We start from the raw sequence: 17,445 nt of genomic DNA, 5'->3' as shown, positions 1-17,445 counted from the left end.
CAATTGAATCTCAATGTGGGGTACTGTTAATGATGTAGTGCTCACCGAAAAATCACGTGCCAGTTCTGAGCCCCGCAAAAAGAGGGGCTCAAATTGTAACCGCGGTGACAGCCTCGGACGCACACAATGTACTACTAACGGCTTAGGTCCATTCATTCCAGTTTGATATACACATGCTCAAGAGTTTGCCATAAATCTTCGGTAACATTCAACCCTTTCGCTAATCGTTTTTCCAGAGACAGCGAATCCACTTCCATGTCTGCTTCCGAGGACTTCGTGGAAAACACACCGTTTGAGATACGAAATTGCTTCCGAATTACATGAGGGCCGAAGTTGCCCGAGATCTTGGTCATAATGTCGCCGAATGGCAGAATGAAATCAATGTCTTCTATGAAGACATCTAGCTTCTCGGCATTTTCGTGTAAAGACGATGTATCATTCAAGAAGTCATCAACGGCAATGTCTGCCGACATGTCCACACTACGTAAAGTGGACAGGTCGTTCATTGCGTTGAGGCCAAGCAATTCATCATCAGTGACATCGGGCGGAAGCTGCAATGAGTCTCTCAACTTCTTTTTCGTTTCCTCGGACATCTCTTCGCCCATCATACTCCCACGGGATCTCCGTCGAGCAGGGATTACTTGTGGCTTCGACAGTGTCACATAGCTTTCCACAAGGACGTTGGTAAGTATGCTTAGGTTGCGTAAGGATAAAATGATTTTGGTAATGTCATTAAATTTTGAGGGAATGATCAGATCCACGAGCACCCACTTCCCCAAGTGTGGCAGACTTCGGATTGAGTATGCTATTTGACCCTTAGCAAGCGACACTGAGCCTTGGTTGAGTAAGGCATATAACTTGTCACTCTTTGATTTCTTTTGTGATGCAGATTCGTAGGCCCAGCCATGAAAGTCAAGTATGCTTTGCGGCATGTAGCACGGATGTGAAAGTTTTACCTTCAAAACCCATGAGCTTGCGGCAGTGCTACTAGTGGACTCAAAATTGAGGCTAAACTCGCCTTTAGTCAATGTCCAGGTTTTTGCCTCATTAAGATAGTCATGCTGAGGTCCATTAGTGGGGACGATACTTACCATCAAATAATGAACTGGATCGGATCCGCCATTCATGTGGTTGATGTAACGATTGTCTTGCCAGTAATCAATAAAGAGACCCAATTGCTTTGTGTCAGTACTGTTCAATTGTGACCTGCCGACAGCTGAGACATATGGTAGAAGCCACGGTTCAGAAGCTTCTTCAACCGACTCGAGCGCTCGAAGTATGAGAGCCATCCGTTCCAAGTATATGAATAGATCGCAATTAGGCAGCAGAAGCTGATCAATGTTGGCAAGAAATTTTAAATTCTCCGGAAAGTAACCTAGGCGGTCACCCATGAGGTTGCTCTTGATAATGGATTCGGCAATAGTGACTTGTTGATCATTATCGACCTGTTTGAGGAAGCTCAATTCATTTTTCGACCAGTCAATGGTTATATCGCTCTCGGATCGAGTCATAAAATCAAGTGTATGGGTATCGGGCTTGCAAGTGTTTTCGCTCTGATTTGCCAGAGATAAAACCACATTAGCAACTTGTCTATCACTGGAGAAGTCAATATCAATCATGATAGTGGTACCGGCAATGGTAAGTTTTACCGTTTTCACTTCTGTAGCCTTCACTGCTGCCACTTGAGGGAGGTCAATTCCCTGCTTGTCCACGAAGGTTTCAAGCTTAAGCTGTTGAGCCAATTTTTGTACCAAGTCAATCAGGACTCGGAAATTTCCCAGGTATTCATATAGAAGCTCGAGACATTCCTCCAATGGTGTGAGTGTAGCCATAACAAGGAGGTGAGTTTTTCAGAACGAGAAGTGAGGGTGACAATGGAGAATATTGATATAAGAGACAATTTACTTTTACAGAATTCTCAGTCAGCTATAGCCATGGATAATTGAAAGTATCGTGATTTTATATTATATCAATCGTGGAGTAGGTCTTAGTAAGACTTGAAGTCAGGCGTGTTGGCTCCTTCCAAATAGTGCGAATGAGTGAGATCCAACGGTTGGCTGACCAGGCAGAGGAGACGCTTCATGAGGCCCAAGAGCTTTGCAAGCAGGCTCAAACACATCTTGATTCTACCGGAGAAGTGTTGAGGAGGCAATTTCCGTCAAAACTTGAGATAGCGATCACAGCTCAACGTACCTTACAACGACAGCAACGACTATTGACCACAATCGTTGACGGCATTGAGGACAAAGCTAAAGTGACCCGTTCGAAATTCACTGAAGAGTATGACAAATTGGTGGAGCCGGCACTCACCAAACTCAATTTGATATACGCTACCCTCAAGGAAACACCCGTTCCAAAAGACTTGATCAGTGCTGAGATTGCAAACACACCAGAGTTTAGTGCAGAGGATTACAAGAACCTAGCGGATTTCATTTCAGTGGACGCTATCATGCTTTTGAAAGAGAACATCGGCATTTATAAACAGAATGCAAGTTCGCTTATTGATTATCTTGATCGGGAGGTTCTCGTGGCAACGGACGAACTTAAGCGGGTAAAGAAAGACTTTATTCGTCTAGCTAAACATTTGGAAAAGTTAAATCTTTTAGCGCACGAGTGGGGTAGCAACACCAACAAGTATACTCAACTTCTCGAAGAAAATTCCTCGTTAGAACACAAACTCCTGCTGTTGCTCAGTATGCTCACCAATCACTTCGACCAGTGTGCTCAAGCCGTACATGATCGCGACACTAATGAAGCCGATATGGCGATTTTGCGTCAGGACGCATTTGAACTTCCTGAGGTTTTAACGGAGGTCAGACAGATGGTTACAATTATTTCGACGAATCACGATCGAGCGACGAAATCAGGAGAAAGCAACTTGAGTTTTGTTGACGACTTGATTCAGGGAATCAACGCCAACCTCCAACAATGTCGCCAAATCAAAGTCTCAATCATTAAATTAGCTGCCATTTTCAAAGCGGTTGAAACTAGACTATCTAATACTAGTCTAGACAGAGAGGGGATAACCATCTCCCCGCTACAACAATATGCTGATGTGATATCGCAACTCGAGTATTACTACACCAATTTCTACAATATCTACAAGACGAAGTACTTTGTTGAGCTTTACCGTGAAAAGTACCAATATCCCAGAGCATTTCTTGACAAGATCTCGCGTTTCCTTAACGAGGACTTGCACCAAATGCATGAGGAGGAGATACAGCGGCGGAAACAATGGGTGGCTCAGTATGGAGAGTTTATTCCGAGGGAACTTACCTTGCCGGGAGAAGTTCACATTCCAGTAGTATCACAGGTGATAACTGAATGTCTCGATGACGTTGCCAATGAGATGAAGGGCGGGAAGCTCCAGGAAACGGAACAGGAGCGGCGCCTTTTGGAGTTTATAAAAAGCATGCAAACATGAGAATAGCGAATGATGCATGTTCTTCAATTCGTAAATATGATCATTTTCATCGTACGAATTATAAGCGCGAACCTTGATATGCCATCGTATGATACATCGCACGAGTCTTAGTTTTGGGTTGAAAGTGGCAAATGTAGCCAATACATTACGCTGTACACACGGTGAGATGTTCGAGGTTTCTTTTGCCTGATAATATACGTCCGTTTGTTTCTCTCATTACTTCGTCACCGCCTTGGCTAAATATGCAATTCCCCTCAATTCGTTGTCCGATCCTCGCACGCCGCAACCTATATATGCACTAGCCGTTCCAATCTCAATCCTCGCTAAATATTGACACCACACAATGAGACCATTGATATCATTGCTTCTGGTGGCATCGTTGGCCAGTGCCTTGATTCTGGGGCAGTGTGCTATGTACGATGATTGCGGGAAGAAGCTGGTGTTTGGCCAATCGCTCCCGTGTGCTGCACCTCACCCGCCAGTCAAACCCGACCCCGAGGTCGCCACCAAAATCAAAGCAATTTGCGGAGAAGAATTTGATACGGATCTTGTGTGCTGTCTGCCCTCCCAAGTCCAGTCGTTGGAGAAGCAATTGAAGAAAGTGGATCCAATTATCCAGCTGTGTCCAGCATGCCATAAGAACTTTTACGATTTCATTTGTCAATTCACCTGTTCACGTAAGCAAGGAGAGTTTATTAAAGTTGTCAATACAGAAACTTCCATTGACAAGCACGAGGAAATCATTACTGAGCTTGATCAATTTGTGAACCCAGATTACGCAGAAAAGTTCTATGACAGTTGCAAAGAGGTGAAGTTTGGTGCTACCAATGGCAGAGCAATGGACCTCATTGGTGGTGGTGCCAAAAACTACCTGCAGTTCTTGAAATTCATTGGTGATGAGAAGCCGATGTTGGGGGGTCTGCCATTCCAAATAAACTTCAAGTACTCACCAGAAGATGGTTACCTCCTCAGAGGTGAAAAGAGCGATATGAAGCTGTGTGACGACAAGGACTATCGTTGTGCATGTACCGATTGTCCGAAACTGTGCCCCAAGCTTCCAAAATTTCATAACTACCGCAAGCACTGTACCGTGGGTAGTCTTCCGTGCTTCTCATTCGCCATAGCCATAACATGGATCTGTCTTTTGGGAGTTTTGGCAGGATATCACATTTATTTAGCCAAGACGCGTCTGATTGGACTCGACGATGACGATGGTGACCTTGAAATTCTGCCCTTGAGTTATAACTCCAACTCATTTTTGGCGAAACTTCTGAAAGTTCAGCAGCAAATGTTGGAGTCATTTGAGAACTCGTTTGCAAGGCTCGGTCAATTCTGTGCTCAACAACCTGTGAAAGTGATCGTGACAAACTTGATCTTGTGCTTGATATTTGCACTGGGTTTGTGGAAGCTTCAACTTGAACATGATCCCATCAAATTATGGGTACTGAACCGTGAAACTGAACTTCACAATAAGCAGTACTTCGAATCGCAATTTGGAGAATGGTTCCGAATTGAGCAAATCATAGTTAGCAGCAATGACAAGAAGCCTGTTCTTGATTGGGACGTGGTCAAGTGGTGGTTCCAACGGGAAAAAGAGTTGCTCTCTTTAAATGACGACTATGACGAATTGTGTTATAAGCCGTTAGGCGACTCTTGTGCTGTTGAACTGTTCACCCAATGGTTTGATGGCGATATCGATCGATTGAGCCGTGAAACGTGGTCAACACTGTTGCGGAAATGTGCAAGGCTGCCAGTTGAGTGTTTACCTTCCTTTCAGCAACCATTATCGCCTCAATTATTATTCGATGATGATGATCCTACTGAAGCTAAAGGTTTTGTTATTACATTATTGGTGAATTCCAATTCTACCAATTCGAAATACACTGCTAAGGCTGAACGTTACGAACGAGAACTTTTGAAATGGGTGTCCAAACTTCACCATCCCCGTCTCAACATTGCCTATTCTACCGAAGCAAGTCTTGAGACTGAGCTCAACAAGCTGCTGAACACTGATTTCAATATCGTTGCTATGCTGTACTTGGCAATGTTCATATACGTGGCTTTTGCATTGGGTGGCCATATTCCCAAAACCGAGAATGACTTTGTTCACACGCGCATCTCGCTTGCACTTGCTGCAGTTGTGATTATTATTCTTCTGGTTTTAGCGCTGGCAGGGTTGTGTGCGTTCTTTGGAATCAAGCTGACGCTCATCATTGCCGAAGTTATACCTTTCCTTATTTTAGCCATTGGCGTTGACAACGTATTTTTGTTGGTTGATGGGTTAGAACTGATTAGCGGGCAGTTCCCCCACGATTCAATGGAAAAGCGCGTGGGGAAGATGCTAGCACGAGTGGGACCTCTGTGTGCAACGCTGGCGTTGATTCAAATAGCTTTGTTTGCCCTTGCCACTGCAGTTGACATGCCTGCAGTGCGTAACTTTGCAATCTACAGTGCTTGTGCCATCGCAATCAACTTCACGATCCAAATGACAGGCTTGGTTCTGTTACTCTCACTTGATCAACAGCGAGTCCAGCTGAATCGTATGGACGTGTTCTTTTGGAAGCATGCACCGATCCAGCTCAACTCGCCTCAGGGAACTCCTAAAGAATCGTGGTCCCTTTCTAAATGGTTCAAGAAGGAGTTTGCCCCCTGGTTACTTGATCCGACTAACAAACCAAAGATCGCAACTCTATTTGTGGTTTGGTTTGGTATTCTGCTTCTGTTGCTACCCTATATCGAATTGGGACTTGACCAGCGTCTTGCTCTTCCATCTAATCTGTATCTCGTTCCATATTTCAATGCGGTTTACGAGCATCTTAACCAGGGTCCGCCTATGTTTTTGGTGGTTCGTGACGCCGATGTAACCAAACGCCTGATTCAAAAGCAGCTCTGTGGCAAGTTCTCGGGCTGTGACGAATTTCTGGTCGCCAACGTGCTTGAAATGGAGTATAAGAGAAGTAAAAAGCTGACCATTGCCCAGCCCGCGTCGAACTGGGTTGACGATTACCTTGGTTGGCTCAACCCCACCTTGGATCAGTGTTGTCGAGTTCGCAAAACCAATCCCGATGAATTTTGCCCGCCTTCTGCTCTGCCTCGACAATGTGAAGTGTGCTATCACGACAAGACATACGATCTGTTTATGAATGGATTCCCTCAAGGTCATGAGTTCATGCATTACTTTGAGGCGTGGATTTCCGCTCCCAGTGACCCATGTCCCTTGGGTGGTGCTGCTCCATATTCGGGAGCCATCAACTGGAACCTGCTGGGCGTAGAACTGCTGTTTTTCCGCACGTTCCATACGCCGCTTCGACTGCAGTCTGACTTTATTGTTGCCCATCGCAACGCCAAAAGAATCGTTAAAGAAGTTAGCGACTACCACCCACTGTTGGACGTGTTTGCATACAGTCCGTTCTACATCTACTTCGTCCAATATGATACCATCGTTAAGCTCACGCTGGTATTACTTTCAGTGGCGGCCATCCTAATCTGGGGTGTCGGCGTTATCACCATTGGTTCAGTATCTCTGGTGCTGGTTATGGTTGCTGTCGTGGTAATGATCATTGTAGGTGTTGGCGGAGCCATGGCGATATGTGGGATTCTGTTGAACGCCGTATCGCTTGTGAATCTAATTATCTGTGCTGGTCTTGCCGTGGAATTCTGCATTCACTTAACTCGAGCTTACACAACGTCGGTCGTGTACGACTCCGACGAGGCGCTGTTGTACCGCGACTTAGTGTCTACGGGTATTATTGATGACCCTAAAGCCGGAGTGAACCAGCTCAAAGCATATCAGGCACTCACGACTATCGGCCCGCTGGTGTTACTGGGGATCACCACCACGAAAATCATCGGCATAGGGGTGTTGGCATTCACCCGTCTGCAGATTTTTGAAGTCTACTATTTCCGCATGTGGGCACTGTTGATACTAATAGCGCTGTTGCATGCTCTCGTGTTATTGCCTGTTATGCTCCTGTACTTCGGCGATCTGACCAAACCGAAGTACACTATTGTGCTGAACTAGTTGCACTTGACAACTTCGACGACGAGACGTAGCGAATGAATAATGACATCATGGACCATCTTCCGAGCTGAGCCGTAGCCGCGGGTTCACAACCAAAACATGAATAGGGTGCATAGCCAGGGCTACATATCTAGAAATTGCGGATATTCGTGGCCCCGTAATGTCAGCGAGCTCCGCGACAGAGGCCTCGAGCCCTCAGCACCCATAACATTAGTCGTAGTCAACCGAGACAAACAAGTAACGGCGGCCTTTTACACAGCCACGCGGGGGTTTAACTTTATATTACCCCACCGTTATTGCGTATCGCACCGCCTCGTACGTTCGGACCCCCTCCAAACCCCACCCAAATGGCTGGCTCAATTTAGTTCGTGTCACGCTAACCCTAAGTGCAGTAGCAATGTCTCGACCACCACCACGCAGTGGAACACGAGAACGGTTCGTTCAACAGCTTGGTTAGTTTTCGTGTAATTTGCCCCCAAATACAACAAACGCCTCCCCCTGGTACAAGTGCAATTATGCCGTTCGATTTTTTCAATAACAATACCCGTTCCTATTCCCACAATTCGACCATCAATTTTGATACGAACTGCGTATAGCAAGCCTCCGGCATGGAAGTCGCACCCAGCAGAGCCATATTTGGGTTGTGCGAATTTTTAATTCCCCCATACAAGTGCCATGGTCGAACAATACACGTTTAAATGGTATGTGACTCTGTGGTGGGGCCAATGAGCCGGTTTGACTGTTGCGGCGTTTATGGGAACCCGCCGTCCGCTTTTTGCTCGCCCGGAGCTCGATTTCAGCTTCGCTGTATCGGGTACGAACCATAATATACTAACCGTTATAGGCCTGCGGGTCCTCAGGATGTTATTGTCACGGGGACGTTTGATAATTGGCAAAAGACTATGCCGTTGGTGCAATTGCCCGACGGCCTGTTCGAAGTGACTGTTCCCCTCAAGGCCCAGGACAAGATTATGTACAAGTACATTGTCGACGGTGAGTGGTTGGTTCTGCCCACTCAACGGGTGTGCCGCGACGAACACGGTATCGACAACAACTATATTGAATCCTCCGACCTCGTCGACAGTTCTGCCTCGGGTTCCCGCATTCCCGAAGCCGGTGGGCTAGCTTTCGGCGGCGCTGCTTCGGACAAGGAGCAATCGAAGAGCGCGGTGTCCCAAGGCGATGCGCCCGGATCGGACGCTCACAAGTCAATTGGCAGCCGTATTCCTGAAGCCGGTGGCCTTATTTTCGGCGGTGCCGCTGCTCAACACGCGACCCATCTGGATGACAAGGACCTCAAGGCCACTGTCATGCCCGTCGAACCTTTGAGACAACAAACTCTCGGTGAACCGGGTGTAGTCATCCCTCAAGGTGACCAGCTTAAGGCTTTTGAGAACGTTCGTCATGTCGACCCCGCCACTCTCAACCAACCCGAACCGTCTAACAACGTTACGGGTGTGGCTATCCCTCAAGGTGACCAACTCAAGGCGTTCGAAACTGTTCGTGATGTTGACCCCGCCACCCTCAACCAGCCTCAGGGTTTGGCTGGCGATGTCACCCGCGAATTGACTCCTGAAGAAAAAAAGAAACAAAAGAAGAAGGTCAAGCGTACGCAATACAAGCGCAAGAAGAAGTTGAGGGATGCTGCTGCCACTAACACTACTCTGGACTCGTCGCCTGAACCTGAGGAAGGTCTTGTTGCTGGTGGAGCTCTCCACCACCCCGACGGTCCCAGAGTCGCCGAAGATAAGCGTGAACTTGCTCAAGATGTCAAGGAAATCAACGCTGAGCCTCACCCTGACAAGGCTTTCACCGCCGACCCCTTCCTCGAAGCTCCTCATGACAAGCACCACGTTGAAAATGTTGGTGAACACATAGAACGTCAATTGCACGGGGACGAACTTTCCCCCGGTACGGTCGACGTTTCTGGTGTCACTCAACCCATTACTTCTGCAAACGACCCTGGTTTGAGAGCTGCCGAAAAGAACCACAACGTCGAGCAAGAAGGCGACCACCTTGAGGAATTGTTGGTGGGCGATTCCCACCCCCACTCTCACACCAACACCTCGACGGGCGCTCAACACAAGGATGCCATTGTCGGTACTGGTCTCCCCCATGAAGCGGCTCACCCTGATGGTCCTAGAGTCGCTGAAGATAAGCGTGAATTAGCTCAAGATGTCAAGGAAACTAATGCTCAACCTCACCCTGATAAAGCCTTTACTACCGATCCTTACCTTCAATCTGCCGGTGGTTACGATGACAACAAGTTGCAGGGCAACGATGTACAGGACAAGCTGGCTGTTTTTGGCTCGGACTTGTCCCACCCTGAATCGAAGCAAGCTGTTTACGGTTCTGACTTGGACAAGGGTGTTGAAGGTTTGGGTGCTGATGCGGTGGTCATTGCTGAATCGAAGCAAGCTATCATTACTAACGATGGCGCTTTTGTCACCAAAACTTTGGTCGCTGGCGAGGCCAATGAAGTTCTCGATGAATCAACTGGTGAAGCCAGAGAAGTTTTGAATGTTGCTGGAGGTACCTCCGGAGATTTCATCACCCCTGAACCCAAGGACCTGGAACCTGGGGAATCTCGTGAACTCCACGACTCTCTGAAGCTTGGTGCGTCGTCGGCTACCGATGCCAAGGATGTTGCTCACCACAATGTCGATGGCGTTAACCCTGTCCCTCTCCCTGTTGTCTCGGCGGAGAAGCAAGATCTCTCCACTACCGAACCTAAGGCGAACTTGAAGGAAACTGAAGCTGTTGTGCCCAAGACGGACGAATCGATTGTGCCCGTCAACGAAAACGAATCTGCTATTCCCAACGTCGCCCAAGAAAAGTCGTCTGCTCCCGCTAATGAAGTCTCGAAGAAGGACGCCCACACTGATGGCCCCATCACTGAACGTGGTTTCAATGCTCCTGATGCTCACGACCTTAAGAACGATGACGTCTATGCTGTTCCTGAACCTACCGTCAATGATGTTGAACGGCCCAAGACTTTGGACCCCAAGGGATCGGAGCCTACGTTGTTGAAAGACGGTGAGGCCCCTTCAAAGGTTGAACCTTCGACCGTCGAAGAGGAAATCGTGGTTGCTGACGGTACCGCTTCTCGTAAACAAATTGAGAAGGAAATCCAGGCGAAGGAAGGAAAGGATGTGGTTCTTGAAGAATTCACCCCCAACCCTGAAATTGCTGGGATTTTGGAAGCTGAAGCTACCGCGAAAGACACCTCTGCCGCTGCTGATGCCGAACACGCCAAGACTATCGTCGTCGACAAGGATACCGACAAGCCTGTCGAAGGAAAGACTGCCTCGAAGACTGCTGAAGGGTCTAAGACCGCCAGTGAAGGTAAGGCCACGCAGCAAGCTTCGACTACCAAAAAGCCCGCCGCGGCTGCCGCTAAGAAGCCTACTGCTTCCACCGCCAAGAAAACTTCTAAAGAACCTGAGAAGAAGAAGAGTCGTTTCTCGCGTATTCTCAAGAAGATTTTCAGCTGAAGCATACAACAGCGTTAATTTGCTGACAGCATTTTGTCTGGCGAAGTCTGTGTTGTATGTTATGTATTTCTTACTTAATTTTTTTATATATTAATGTTGTATAATTTCATGTTTTTTGTGTTAAAGCCGTTCCTCGGTGTTCCCACGTAGTAGTAGGTGGCGTCGTTTGTGTTGTTTAAAAAATATATATAAACTTACATTTTGTGGCGTGTTGATCCCATAGTTTGTGTACTATAATACATACTTACTGCTTTCTCTTCTTCAGCCATTCCAAATGCAAAATCAACGAGTGGTAACCCTTGCCATTTAATTGATCCAAAGCGGCTTGAGCCAATTCTTCGGTAGCAAAGGCCACGTAAGCGAACCCCTTTGATTCCCCGGTTTCCTTGTTCCGGACAATGGTAACACGCTGGAGAGGGCCAAAACGAGCTAACAATTCGTTGCGCATCATGTCTTCGTCGACAAAAGTATTAAGTTGGGAGATCTTCAACGTAGTAGAGTCGTCGCGATCGCGAGAAGGCAAGTTGCCGTTAGCGTCAGCACGCAAGTGACGGGGCACGTACTTGCCAGAACCAGAGACAGGGATGTCGCCAGCTTCGGCTTCCTTCTGAGGTTGCGAGGCGCCAAGGGTTTCCTTGAAAGGACATTGAGCGGTGAAATGGTCCCCACCACAAGTACGACATTGAATACTGTTCCGAACCACCTTTTGGGCGTCCTGTTGCTTTTCCTCTTCGGCGGCCTTCTCGGTCTCCTTCCACGAAGTACCCAACTTCAACTCAACCTTTTCACCGATTTGGGTGGTCGAGGTGTCGGGACCAGGAGGCAGGTTCTTTTCCTTACCGTACTTCTTCCAGTTCTTGCGGAGGGCAATCAAAGGGTGGACCTTTTCTTGCACTTTAACTTCACGGATGCGCTGGGTGACCTTCACTTTCTTGCCGTCTTGGTTCAAACGGTAGGTCACCACGGTCTTAGTACCATCAGGGTTCACTGTGACATCGGGAGCCGAAAATTCGCCTTCGGCGTCGGCCCAAGAGCCCAATACACTCGTAGACATGGTTGAAGGTGTTCATCGAGAAGATTTTCAGTTCGCGTCTGGCGGACTGCAGGGAGTGACGGTGGGGTGGCAAAGCGATGACCATAGCGAAAAACGTATACTATATCGAATAGCTAGATTATTCTATCAGATTCTTTATGATCATGTTACAAACACTCGGGTTGCGGTACATTTCTTCGTGTTTGCCCCAATGACCATGGTGGTATTTGTAGGTGACATTCTGCTTATCGAGCACTGCCATAAGCTTTAAAGTTTGTCGTTCCAGAAGAAGCTCATCGTCTTCTGAGTATATGATGACGATATCTAATTGACTGATGTCTGATCCGTTCGTCACTTGAGTCGCTTGTCGCCATTCGGTATCACTGGAGAATGCTTCGCCAACAAAACTGATATACGATGGATACTCGAGGACAAGATCGGGGATGTCATAGATACCATCCAAAAGATACACCTTGTTTACATTTACCTGTGTGGGTAGGCCAGTGATGTTTTCAAAATCAAGCATTTGGAGGGCGATAGTTGCTCCCACCGAATGGCCAACTAAACCTAGGTTTTCACTGGGATAGTCTCTGATGATCATCTCCAAGGCCGCATTAACGTCCTTCAAATGGGTGGGGTGCTTTACCTCTGGCGACAATCGATAGTTGACACCAAACACGTTCACCGCTTTCTCGTTAGCCATGGAGGCGAGGGTCTCCCAGTCATTGTAGGTATTTAGGGGATCTCGCCAAGCACCACCATGGATACAAACGATCAGGTGTTTAACGCTAGGATCATAATGGAACACCTTGATCTCTTGCAATTTCTCTGGACCGTAGTGAACGACGAACATGCGACTTATGCACGAAAACACGATTGATCACAAAAGAGGTGTGGACAAGCGAACAAAATTACGTGCCTACGAAACTACTACGGGAACAGATTGACGTGTATGCCATCATATCCCTAATCTACGCCATCAATGACAATGTCTCAAAACGCACAGGTAACCTAGTGGGAGATATTTGAACACGCTCAGGTTACAGTTTGGGGGTTAGTGTCCACTCGATATGGGGGCTAAGTCTAGGTAAAATCCAATAGCCACTTTTCCTCGGTCTTTCCGGTCGGAATTTGTAGCGGATCTTCGGGAATCCGGTGCTCCTAATAAATTTCGTAACCAATATTACACTGCTATCCTTAATATCTCGTGGGCGACCGGTCACGCTCATAGCCGCCATCCCGGGGTTCATTGTCATAACGGTCTCTGGAACCATAGTCGTCGCGGTAGCCGCCGCGGCCACCACGGTCGCCACGGTCGCCACGGTCATACCCACCACGGTCGTACCCACGGTCGTACCCGCCACGGTCACCACGGTCGCCTCTGTCGTAACCTCTGTCGTAACCTCTGTCACGGTCGCCGCCACCGCGACCACCACGGAAACCACCGCGGCCTCTGTAGCCACCACGGTCACCTCTGAATCCACCACGACCTCTGAACCCGCCGCGACCACCACGACCACCTCTGGGAGGAACATAGGGCGAGTCGTCGATCTCAGCGCTAATTTCGGCACCGTTGAAGTCGGCCTTGTCCAATTGAGGAATGGCGCTTTCCAAATCTTCAGTCAGAGCGAATTCGATGGCACCCAAAAACTCATTCAGGTCGTAATCGCGGAAAACCTTGACGAATTGGGGGTCCAACAGAGTACGTTCCCTGACAAAGTCCTTGAAGTCTTGCCACGCAGTACCTTCGGGAAGACCTTTGACCTTCACCCGGAACTTGCCACGAGTGTCCTCCTTAGGGGGTTGCGCAGCTTCCACCACAAGACGCTCACCCATGAAATCCAGGTCATTCAACTTTTCAACGGCTGCAGCGGCATCTTCGGGCAGTTCAAAAGTAACAAAGCCATACCCTCTCATCAATTGGATGTTAGCAATCTTACCAAGGGGACCGAAGTGGTCTTCAACATCTTCGTAACGCACATTGAAGCCGACGGGGCGAATGAACACCTTCCCAGTAGCCTTGTCCCGAGACAGGGTGGCATTAGAGGGATTGGCGTCTTCTACCACGGGGCTCCGGGGCGCTTGCACGTCTTCAGTGTCAGACATGTTGTTAATGGTTTCAAATTATTTGTTTTTCCCGAAATGTCGATGAGGTCATGGTAGCGCCACACAACCCCCGCCTCTTGTGCAGTGACGACTAAGCGACTCGCCTACGAGAAGATAGAAAAGCAATAGCCGAGTAATTGACGGGTCATTTTATCGCTTTTGTTACACCATTTGCACAAGCTAAGGGTTTTCCGCAGACACATCCCTTAAACAGTCGCAACACAAGTCCCTGCTACGTCGGCAAGGTATGTTCAGTTGGTTGAAGAATATTGGAGGTGTCAAACACGTCAGGGGTGGCACGGGTAATGTCTCCACATCGTAGGCTGGCTTCTTTAGCCATCTAAAGTTGTCAACATATAGCCATCGCGCCGATTTGATTGGTTACGCATATTGCCGTTTTGGGTTTACGCCCGGCGGGTCTAGTCCCACTATAGCTTGTGTCTTCGGGGCACCGACAGTTCCGGCCCGATCTGCGCGACATCTCCGTTTCAACTGTGGAGGGTTGTTCTTGGTTGTGGGCTTTTATCGTATTCAGAGACCCGGGCTAGATGATGACTAAAGATGCCGCAAAGTTAACGGGTCACTTCTGCTTTTCGTAGTATTTTAGCAACCCAAAAACGCAAGCAGCGGGGGTGACTCCAGAATCTCAAGCCTCTGAAAAAAGCCTCAAGCACACATTAAATAAACGTTAGTCACCAAATCTGCAAGGAACCACAACACGCCTGTTGAAATACTGAGCGAACAACACATTTGACCATACCACTTGCCTTCACCCCCAATTGCCTGTTGTGTCTACACCAACTTCCGTGCCTAGTTTATAGGGTTTGACCATATCCAAAGATGTCGCCCAATATATTCAGCAGGTTTCTACATAGGAAGGACAAATCAAAGGCCGTTCCGGAACCTCAGCGGCCATCTCTCCCGAAGCTGAACCTGATAAGTTCGGCATTGGGATCCCAGATCCGTCGACTGATGTCTATCAAGAGGAGTCCTAGCCGAAGGCGAAGCACACTGTTAAAGCGATCTAACCTGCAGAGGTCTAAGTTGATTCTAGATCAAGACGATCAGCTGTTATATGAAAATCTGCTGGGTGATGAGCTGGCAGCGTCGTCAATCCATCAAGGTGAACGTGCATTCGATTACCATCATGCTCACGAGACTGTGAAGTTCCCATCTTTGGATCACTCAACTATGAACAACGTTAGTGGGGCCGACAGTCCAGTCGCAGGAATTACGTACGAACACTTCATGTTCCCCAATTATGTCAAAGTTCATCGTCGCCATAAACATCTGCCTAGGATTCCAGATCTTTTTTTGGCCCAAGAGCTCAATTCCGAGGTGGCCAAACCTTTTGAGCTGCCACTGGAGGCTCTGTCATTCCGGCTGATGAGTGGTAGCGATGAGATGGAGTTGGAACACCCAAATGAGAACTTAGTGATGGCATTCAGTAAAGATGGTCAATATCTCGCTGCAGCTGGTCGTGATCATGTTGTGCGAGTCTGGAAGGTGTTGCTGTCCCCGTTAGCTCGTTTGGAACACCGTAACAATAGCGCTAGCTATTTGAATCTCCCCAGTCGTGAAATGCCGATGTACGTTTCGGCGCCTGTCTTCCACTCAACGCCAGTGGCTCAATTCCGCGGGCACACAGAGCTGATCATTTCATTGGACTGGTCAAAAAACAATTTCTTACTTACTGGTTCCATGGATAAAACTACTAAATTATGGCATGTCGAAAGATCCAAGTGTTTGCAAACATTCCAGCTTCAAGACTTCGTGACTGCGGTCAAGTTTCATCCTACTGATGACCGCTTCTTCGCTCTGGGTTCCATCGATAACAAATTGATGCTATGGCTGATTCTTGAAGGGACAGTGAGTTATGAACGCTTCCTTGACGATAACATCATGATTACTACACTCAGCTTCACTCCAGACGGAGAGAATATCATCATCGGGGGGTTCAACGGGACTTTAGTCTTGACGGAAACGAAAGGTTTGCATACAGTTGCCCAAGTTGAAATTAAGGAGAAGCTGCTCGTTAAAATGGGCAATCGAAATGGTAACAAAATCACGGGTATTGAGATTTTTGCACCACCGAATGGTGTGAGTACTGAATCCGATGACCCTGCAGTAAAGTGGAACTTTTTGATTACCACGAATGACTCAAAGGTTCGGCTTGTCACCAATCGAAAATTGATCACAAGATTCCGTGGTCTTCACAATGAAAGCTCTAGCATTGTCGCTCTGACATCGGATGATAGCCAGTACATCATTTCTGGTTCTGAGGACCATTATGTGTATATTTGGCTCAACGACAATACCATTGTCAATAACAAGATACGTCAAACACTCAAAGAATTGGTACTCGAAGGTAAACATCTTCATCATCGCCATCAGCGACAACACCGCTTCTATGATAAGCTTGTGCTGGATAATGGTCTTGTGAAGAAACTCGTGCATGGTGAAACTGGTGACGGAAAGTCCGGTTCGACTCCCAATTACATGGCCAATGAGAATTCGCTGTATTCCCTGTTTCATCCACACCATCTGCGTGTAAACTCAGCAATATTTGCACCAAGCAAAACAAAACAACTATTGGAATTGAGTGATGATATCATTTACGATTTGTACAAGCGTGGATCGATGTGCAATTTTGATAGTCTCAACCTGTTACAGCCACGGGGTCGTGAGGGTCAGCGGTACAGACTGCTGACAATCACCAACCAAGGCCTCATCATCGTCACTACTGACCAAACGGGGCTCATCAAAGTATATCGACAAGACATTGCCTACCATTACCGCAAGAAATTCATCGAGTTGTACAAGCAATGCCAGCAACGCGGCGCTAATGGCCAGCTATGTGAGGATATGGGGTTGCTCCTGCCTTCTCAGCTGACGCTCTTCGATAATAACAAAGAATTCAGAAAATCTTTGAGCCTTCGATCGAAACTGCCAACCAATGAACTTCAAAAGCGGTTGTCCAGCAGACTTCGATCGCGGTCTAACGGACTGACGACAATCCCCATGTCGCCACTGTTTCAACATGTTTCACAATTGAATAGCAGTCGTGGCCGCGGCAACATAACCCCATGTGAGCGCCCATCTCTGGCATTAGAAGATCCCTTCCAAGGGGCGGCTTCGCCGCCAACTGACTATTTCGCTCAGGCACCTTTGATTGAGCAGAAGTTCCACACAGCACCCCAGACCAGCATTCCAATCATTGTCGGTCCCCAAGGGCAATACTCTGCACCCGGCCAAATATTGAAACCTGAGGGGGACAAGCAAATCACAGCGTGATGACTTTTGTCATGCTACACCAGGGGAAATTCGAATTTCGTCTAAATTAGACTAACCTACTACACCTTACATC

General features: G+C 47.7%; 8 protein-coding genes across 8 annotated transcripts; 4 read left to right on the top strand and 4 right to left on the bottom strand. All coding sequences in view use genetic code 12, as the record gives it.

Annotated features, from left to right (window-relative positions):
- Positions 1–152: 152 nt before the first annotated feature.
- MED1 (Med1p) lies at positions 153–1,832 on the bottom strand (the record flags this gene model as incomplete). Its single annotated transcript, XM_034153597.1, has 1 exon — positions 153–1,832. The coding sequence occupies one exon, from the start codon at positions 1,830–1,832 to the stop codon at positions 153–155; it is 1,680 nt and encodes a 559-aa protein (XP_034014114.1).
- Positions 1,833–2,035: 203 nt separating this feature from the next.
- DIURU_001090 (protein kinase regulatory subunit) lies at positions 2,036–3,424 on the top strand (the record flags this gene model as incomplete). The annotated part of the gene is made up of 1 exon (XM_034153596.1): positions 2,036–3,424. The coding sequence occupies one exon, from the start codon at positions 2,036–2,038 to the stop codon at positions 3,422–3,424; it is 1,389 nt and encodes a 462-aa protein (XP_034014113.1).
- A 343-nt stretch (positions 3,425–3,767) lies between these two features.
- On the top strand, positions 3,768–7,445 carry NCR1 (sphingolipid transporter; the record flags this gene model as incomplete). The annotated part of the gene is made up of 1 exon (XM_034153594.1): positions 3,768–7,445. The coding sequence occupies one exon, from the start codon at positions 3,768–3,770 to the stop codon at positions 7,443–7,445; it is 3,678 nt and encodes a 1,225-aa protein (XP_034014112.1).
- Positions 7,446–8,347: 902 nt separating this feature from the next.
- On the top strand, positions 8,348–10,939 carry MDG1 (Mdg1p; the record flags this gene model as incomplete). Its single annotated transcript, XM_034153593.1, has 1 exon — positions 8,348–10,939. The coding sequence occupies one exon, from the start codon at positions 8,348–8,350 to the stop codon at positions 10,937–10,939; it is 2,592 nt and encodes an 863-aa protein (XP_034014111.1).
- A 244-nt stretch (positions 10,940–11,183) lies between these two features.
- Positions 11,184–11,993, bottom strand: TIF35 (translation initiation factor eIF3 subunit g; the record flags this gene model as incomplete). Its single annotated transcript, XM_034153592.1, has 1 exon — positions 11,184–11,993. The coding sequence occupies one exon, from the start codon at positions 11,991–11,993 to the stop codon at positions 11,184–11,186; it is 810 nt and encodes a 269-aa protein (XP_034014110.1).
- Positions 11,994–12,111: 118 nt separating this feature from the next.
- On the bottom strand, positions 12,112–12,825 carry DIURU_001086 (arylformamidase; the record flags this gene model as incomplete). Its single annotated transcript, XM_034153591.1, has 1 exon — positions 12,112–12,825. One exon carries the CDS (start codon positions 12,823–12,825, stop codon positions 12,112–12,114), a length of 714 nt encoding a protein of 237 aa, XP_034014109.1.
- Positions 12,826–13,169: 344 nt separating this feature from the next.
- NPL3 (mRNA-binding protein) lies at positions 13,170–14,078 on the bottom strand (the record flags this gene model as incomplete). Its single annotated transcript, XM_034153590.1, has 1 exon — positions 13,170–14,078. One exon carries the CDS (start codon positions 14,076–14,078, stop codon positions 13,170–13,172), a length of 909 nt encoding a protein of 302 aa, XP_034014108.1.
- An 840-nt stretch (positions 14,079–14,918) lies between these two features.
- On the top strand, positions 14,919–17,372 carry DIURU_001084 (uncharacterized protein; the record flags this gene model as incomplete). Its single annotated transcript, XM_034153589.1, has 1 exon — positions 14,919–17,372. The coding sequence occupies one exon, from the start codon at positions 14,919–14,921 to the stop codon at positions 17,370–17,372; it is 2,454 nt and encodes an 817-aa protein (XP_034014107.1).
- Positions 17,373–17,445: the final 73 nt, after the last annotated feature.

Source organism: Diutina rugosa, assembly GCF_008704595.1.
Source record: "Diutina rugosa strain CBS 613 chromosome Unknown scaffold30_size158152, whole genome shotgun sequence".
Taxonomy (NCBI): domain Eukaryota; kingdom Fungi; phylum Ascomycota; class Pichiomycetes; order Serinales; family Debaryomycetaceae; genus Diutina; species Diutina rugosa.
The sequence above is the reverse complement of the archived record's forward strand: the minus strand, read 5'-3'. Positions and strand labels throughout refer to the sequence as shown.